General features: G+C 56.8%; 1 protein-coding gene across 1 annotated transcript in view; it reads right to left on the bottom strand.

Annotated features, from left to right (window-relative positions):
* The window catches only part of Tnxb (tenascin XB), a 69,101-nt gene that overhangs the window by 10,012 nt on the left and 52,446 nt on the right, over positions 1–6,643 (bottom strand). The window contains exons 26-34 of the mRNA XM_013034944.1: positions 6,476–6,635; positions 5,622–5,909; positions 4,962–5,240; positions 3,370–3,657; positions 1,917–2,225; positions 1,296–1,631; positions 939–1,061; positions 695–838; positions 120–239 (exon numbers count right to left, since the gene is read on the bottom strand). Coding sequence (XP_012890398.1) covers positions 120–239; positions 695–838; positions 939–1,061; positions 1,296–1,631; positions 1,917–2,225; positions 3,370–3,657; positions 4,962–5,240; positions 5,622–5,909; positions 6,476–6,635 — 2,047 coding nt within the window. The remainder of the gene's footprint in view (positions 1–119; positions 240–694; positions 839–938; positions 1,062–1,295; positions 1,632–1,916; positions 2,226–3,369; positions 3,658–4,961; positions 5,241–5,621; positions 5,910–6,475; positions 6,636–6,643) is intronic.

Genomic DNA, 6,643 nt, shown 5'->3' with positions numbered 1-6,643 from the left:
TATGTGGTGCTGAGGAATCGAACCCAGGGCCTTGAGCATGCAAGGCAAGCGCTCTACCACTGAGCCACCTTCCCAGCCCCAACAAGTTCCCTCTGGAAGGAAGCCTCAGCCCTGCTCACCTCCAGGGGCGGACACCTGAACGTTGTATGCATCCACAGGGTTCTGGGGGGCCTTCCAGTGCAGCAGGGCAGACCCCTCCGTCAAGTTCAGCGCACGAAGCTGGGTTGGGCCATCGGGAACTGGGAGAGAGGAGCAGGCTCAGAGGGGTCCCTGCCACTCTCCCTACCGTTAACATTTCCAAGGCCAGCCGCTGGCGCTTGTTCCCAGTCATGCGCCTCCCTTCCGTTCAGCTCCCATCCAAGCCTTGTGTTGTTTTGTTTTTCTTCCTCTTCTTTCCTCTTTTTTTTTGTGTGCCAGTACTAGGACTTGAACTCATTGCCTCTCACTTTTGATCAGCTTTTTTGCTTACAGCTGGCGCGCTGCCACTTGAGCCAGACCTCCAATCCAGCTTTTTTTGCTGGTTAATTGGAGATGGAGTCTTGGACTTTTTTGCCCCGGGGTGGCTTTGAACCTTAATCTTCAGGTTTCAGCTTCCTGAGTTTTATATGCATGAGGCACTGGCGGCTGGCTAAGCCCCAGTTTTCTACGCTCACGCTCCCACCGTCCCCCCTGCCCCTGGTCCAGCCCGTCTCACCTGTGGTGAGGAAGCCTGTGAGCGGCTCACTCTCCTCAAATCCGCGGACAGAGACCACAGTGACCTCATAGCGAGCTCCTGGGATCAGACCCTGGAGCTTCTGGGACTGGGCCCGGCCATCCACCTGCACGCTCTGGGGCTCTCCTGAAAGTGCATTGGGGGTTAAGGTTGCCTGGGAAAGTCAAGTGCAGCTAGAGGGTGGGCAGGAAGCAGGAGAAATGAGGACATGGCAAAAGGGTATCACCTCCATCTGCCAGCTGGTAGGAAACTTTGAAGCTGTCCACCCTGGATAATGGTGGCACCCAGTTGACCTGGGCTGAGGTCTCTCCGATTTCGGTGAATTGGAGGTCTCGGGGGCTCTCCAAAACTGGGGATGTAGGCAAGAGATAATAGTGAGGGAGGGGTAGGGAACTTCCTGCCCTGTCTCTCTGGGCCTCCTGGCTCCTGAAGGGTCCACCCTAGGTCTTAGGAACAGAAGTCACTCTCTAGACCGTCAGAGCCTCTGACTCACCAACCCTCTGTCTGAAGCAGGAGATATCCCACATCACAAGCCCCAAACCCTCCCTTTGGTGTCTCGCATGTGCCCATGATGGGGCCTTACCTGGGCTGAGGGTCCGGGCAGTGCCCTGGATGCTGTCGGCTTTGTGAGGCCCCCGCAGGCCGTACAGAGTGAGACTGTACAAGGTCCCCGGCCGCAGGTCCCGGAGTATGGCCGTGCGCCGTGTCCCCGGGACCACCAACTCCCGCTGTAGCAGCGGACGTGGGTGTGGCTCCAGGGTGCGGGGTGACGGGACCCCAAAGCGGAGCAGGAAGGAATCGAAGGCCCCAAGTGGAGCCTCCCAGTTGAGCCGTAGAGAAATGGTGGTCACATCAGTCACTGACAGCTGGGAGAGCCGGGGCCCTGGGTCCCCCGGGGTCTGGCCAGCAGGAGCTGACCCTGCAAGGAGTGTGTGGGAGAGAAGGGTTGGGAATTATGTGTAACCAGCGACGTGGGCCGGGGTGGGTTCCCTCCACCACCCCACCCTGGCCTTGCTGCTACCAGCAAAGCAGAGTTAGTGAGGGACTTAGCTTGTGTGAGGGCAGAGTCTGGGGCTACGCAGAGGCAAATGAGGAGCCTCCTCCTCCCCGGAGCCTCCCGTGACCTTTGCCTACGATTGCCACTCCCAGCCACCTCCTTTCACACTTCCTAGCCCAGGTTAGGATGAGACCAGCCTGAGGGTACCTGTGATGCCCTCCGCAGAGATGGGCCCCTGGCGCTTCCCTTCATGCAGACCATAGAGGAAGAACTTGTAGGAGGTGCTGGGCTCCAGGCCTGAGATGAGGACTTGGTTCTGGTCACCATCCACGAGCAAGGCCTGGGTCTGCCTATCTGTGTCCTGATACTGGACCACGAAGGAGTCAAACGGGCCCTGGGTCACACTCCACTCGAGGCCCAGAGAGTCTGGCGTTGCTTTGGTCACAGTCAGGAGCCCTAGGCGGGGTGCTTCACTGGGCTCTGAGCCCTCGGGGGTCGGCATTGCCTCTTCTGGGGCTGTGAAGAAGTAGTCCGGGGAGAATGTCAGTGAGGGACATCGGAAGGCTATCCTGTCACTATACCTGGTGGGTCCTGGCCTGGCAGCGTAGTGGAGAGAAGAGAGGAACCAGGGCTTTTCTAGGACCTTCCAATTCTAGAACCTGCTACATCACTGCTTTTTTTTTTTTTTAAGTTGGTCATGGGGCTTGAACTCAGGCCCTGGGCATTGTTCTTAAGCTCTACCACTTTGAGCCACAGCTCTCCTTTCAATTTTCTGATGGTTAATTGGAGGTAAGAGTCTCATGGAGTTTCCTGCCCAGGCTAGTTTTGAACTGTGATCCTCAGATCTCAGCCTTCTGAGTAGCTAGGATGACAGGCGTGTCATTGGTGCCTGGCTACATCAGTGCTTTGACATTGTCTCCTGCAACATTGTCTCCCCAACACTGAGGCCTGTCTCCTGTTTGGGAAGCTGCTGCGGCCCCATTACGTTCTCCTGGGCTCTCGGCTATAGGAGTCCCTGGGTCAGGTACTCACATCCCCTTCCCTGGGGACCCACTGAGCCTCATGTCTAGATGTCCTTGCATCCACCCTTGCTCCACCCTGGAATGCCTATGTGCCTGGCTTGGCACATGCTGGGCCTAGGAGATTCAGCCTTCCTTCTGAGAGCAGCTGAGGGCGGCACTGGCTGGCCAGTGAGCCTGGCGTGTCACCTCAGCCCTTGTGGGGCCAGTGTGTTCTTGGCCTGGCAGATCTGAGGCGGGCATAGGTGGCCCCTGGAAGGGGAGCTGCCACTTCCATTGGCTTCTGTTTCCTCCCGCTGTTTTCCAGTGATTTTCCATTTGAGAAAATGGCCCTGAGTCATTCGTGGTGGGGTTGCCCTATCTGGGCGAGGCCACCGTGCCAGGCAGTGAAAGCGGCTCCGGCGGGACAGTGGGGGGCAGCTACGTGATGGGGTGAGGAGCGTGGGCTCAGGGGGAGCCTCAGCCAGGACCTTCCCTGCCCGCCTTTCCTGCTCCTGTGATTGGGATGGACAGCCTGACTTGGCAGCAAACTTCCTTTCCCCAGGCGCCGGGAGGGACTCCTTCCTTGACCAGGAGCCAGGAGGCTCTTTGTCTTCAGCCCCCTGTGCCCTGCTTGCTAGCACCAGGCCAGTCAGCCTCACCTGTTACTCCCAGGGCAGAGACAGGACCCAAGCGCTTCCCTCCGGAGAGCCCATAGAGCAGAAACTTGTATTTCCTGCCAGGCTCCAGGCCTTGGACAGTGACTTCCCGCTGGTCTGCAGTCACAGGCACTGCCTGAGGCTGACCATCCCTGTCCCTGTACTGGATCAGGAAGGAGTCAAAGAGGCCCTGGGCCACCGTCCATGAGAGCCGCAGCGAGTCTGGGGTCTCCTCTGTCACTGCCAGTTCCCCAAGGCGGGGTGGGGGCTGTGGCGTCTTCTCCAGGGGTGCTGTGGAGAGGATTGGGGACATTTAGTTCAAGAACAGCTTTGGCCTATTTTGGGCCACTCCTGGGAGGTGTGAAGCTGTGGGGAAAGAATCCTGAGAGTGATTCAGGGACAGCCACCTGAGGGCATAAACAGGCCTCGTCTTATCCTGGCTCTCTGGAAGCCACTGTCCTGCCCCGTGCCCTCCCTGCCATGGTCAAGGGCACAATAAATACACAAAAGATCTCCTGGGAGAGAGCGGGAGCTGGGGCACACAGAGGATCTTCACTTCCCCAGGGCAGGATTGTGGCTAGGACCGAAAGAATCTCGGAGGATATTTGAGAGAGGGACACCCCCAAACAGGAGAGTGTAGATGACCAGCGGGTCAGCTCTACAGGACCTCCCCCACTTGCCATCAGCCTAAACTGTGTCCTCATCTATTTCCCTAACCCGGAGCGGACAGCACTGGACCAGGGCAGCAAGAGTTGGGTAGCAAAGAGGCAGAGTTGGGAATATAAAAGGTAATGCAGAGGCCACTAGCCTGTACGGGGGTAACTTTTGATAGATGGCGTTCAGAAAAGCCTAGATGCTTTCCCCAAGTGAGGGTTGAGGAAACAATTATGGAATCTGAGAGCCCCAGGCTCTCAGGTGACTCATGGTCCTGGGGGGGTGGGGAAGGGTCAGTGACCCACTCCACCCATTCCGGGGGGCGGGGGCTGAGTCATGAGCACCAGAACATGAGATATTTCCATAGTCTTTCTGCAGCCAAGCCCTCCCTTACTTTCCACCTCTTGCCTCAGAGTTGAGGTGGCAGGCGGAGGATGGGCGAACTGAGTTAGAGAAGGAGTTGTTCATCACCATCAAGCAGGTGAGGAAGCTGAGGTTTGTTTGTAATAGATGAGGATTAGGACTGGGGATTTCCACACAGATTAGCTTAGTTCAAAGCCTGGACCCTGCAAACGAAATGTTCAGGATTATGGCTGGGTGCTGGGTGTTGGTGAATCCTACCCATAATCCTAGCTACTCAGGAGGCTGAGATCTGAAGATCGCGGTTCAAAGCCAGCCCAGGCAGGAAAAGTCCGTAGACTCTTATCTCCAATAAACCACTTAGAAAACCGGAAGTGGCGCTGTGGCTCAAGTGGTAGAGTGCTAGCCTTGAGCTGAAGAGCTGAGGGACCGCGCCCAGGCTCAGCATTCAAGCCCCACGACAGACAAAAAAAAAAGAAGAAGAACCCAGGGGGTGAGTTCAAGCCCCAGCACCAGCAATCAGTTAAAAAAAAAATAAAAAGAACCCTGGAACGGTGGATGCAGGGAGGGCTGGGGCTCACCTGTAGTGCCTTCTGCAGAGATGGGGCCCAGCCGCTTCCTGCCTGCCAGGCCGTAGAGCAGGAACTTGTATTTCCTATGTGGCTCCAGACTCGGGACAGTGACCTCTCGCTGGTCTGCTGCCACGGGCACCACCTGGGGCTGCCCATCCCTGTCCTTGTACTGGACCAGGAAGGAGTCAAATTCCCCCTCAGGGACTGTCCAGGACAGGCCCACGGAGTCCGTGGTCACATCTGTCACTGTCAGCTCCCCCAGGCGGGGAGAGGGCTTTGTGTCTGGCACTGGAAAGCAGAGAGAGATGCATGAAGAATGTCAGAAATGATGGCAGCAGAGACCCCTGCTCTGGGGGTGTGGAGATTCTGGGCTCCCCTGGGAGGGGGAGAGGTGACTGGGCCAGAAGTAGGGATAGAAGATCCAGCAAGGAAAGCAAGTGTCCCCTGGACACTTCTCTAGGGACAAAAGGGAGTGGGGGGAGGGTAGGGGAAGAGGAACTCAGGATTTAAATTTCAAGGGATCTGGTAAATAAAGGGTCACAAAGTCCTTAGGTCTGGAGTATGGGGCACAGGAATGTCAAATTCCAACAGTTGCCACAAGGGGCAAAGGCTGGCCAGGAGCTCCAGGGCCGAGGGGGAGGGGGTGGGGGGGCCTAGATCCCTACTCACTGGTCTTTGCTTCCACAGAAATGGGGCCACGGCGCTTCCCATCCTGGAGTCCAAAGAGCAAGAACTTGTACTTGCGGGATGGGTCCAGACCAGAGATGGTGGCCTCACGCAGGTCTCTGCTCACGGGCACTGTCTGGGGCTGCCCATGTGCATCCTTGTACTGAACCAGGAAGGAATCGAAGAGGCCCTGGGCCACAGTCCAATATAGGCGCACGGTGTCAGAAGTCACCTCTGCCACCGCCAGTTCCCCAAGGCGGGGCTCCACTGGGGGCTGTGTGGGCAAGGAGGCTGAAACAGAGCAGAGGAAGCTGCAGTGCAGCCCAGGTCCTGCCGAGGGAAGGCTGGCTCCCACCCCGGCCCTTTCCCCTTGCACCCCTTTTTTTGGTAAAGCTTTCTGAGCTCTAGGAATTTCTGTAGGCAACTCACACCCAGGAGCCAAACGTCACCAGTGTGGGAAATAGGTGCAGTAAGACTGTCTCCCTAAGTGCTCTTAAAAGCACATAGCTAGTGTGGAGTTATTTGGAGGCACATAAGATCCAGGCAGCTTGAAGCTGAGCAAATTGTAGTGACTAAAACACAAGGGAGCTGAGGTCTGTCTGTTCTATCAGGAGCTGAATTTACAGCAATGGAAGGAAAAAAGTCAGTGTAAATAGGGTAGAGAGAATCTTCCTCCCCTTCTAACTTCATGAGCCCTCCTTCCATTGAAAGATGTGCTAGATTATTAGCAAAATCCAGAAAACCAGAAGCCTAGTGCAAGAAGCGTAGGGCAAACACTGGGTAAGAGGTGCTGACACCTGGACAAGGACAAGGTTCACCAGAGGGAACCAAGGAGGAAGGAGCCTTCCTTCACTCACCAGTCACTCCCACGGTGGACACGGGGCCCACGCGCTGCCCTTGGTGGACCCCATACAGGTGCATCTTGTATTTGCGCCCAGGCTCTAGGTCTCCAATGGTGGCCTCTCTCTCCTCAGCCTCCACACGCACCACCTGGGGCCGCCCATCACTGTCCTTGTACTGGACAG

Source organism: Dipodomys ordii, unplaced genomic scaffold, assembly GCF_000151885.1.
Source record: "Dipodomys ordii isolate 6190 unplaced genomic scaffold, Dord_2.0 Scaffold202, whole genome shotgun sequence".
Classification (NCBI taxonomy): domain Eukaryota; kingdom Metazoa; phylum Chordata; class Mammalia; order Rodentia; family Heteromyidae; genus Dipodomys; species Dipodomys ordii.
This window is presented reverse-complemented; position numbering and strand designations above follow the sequence as displayed.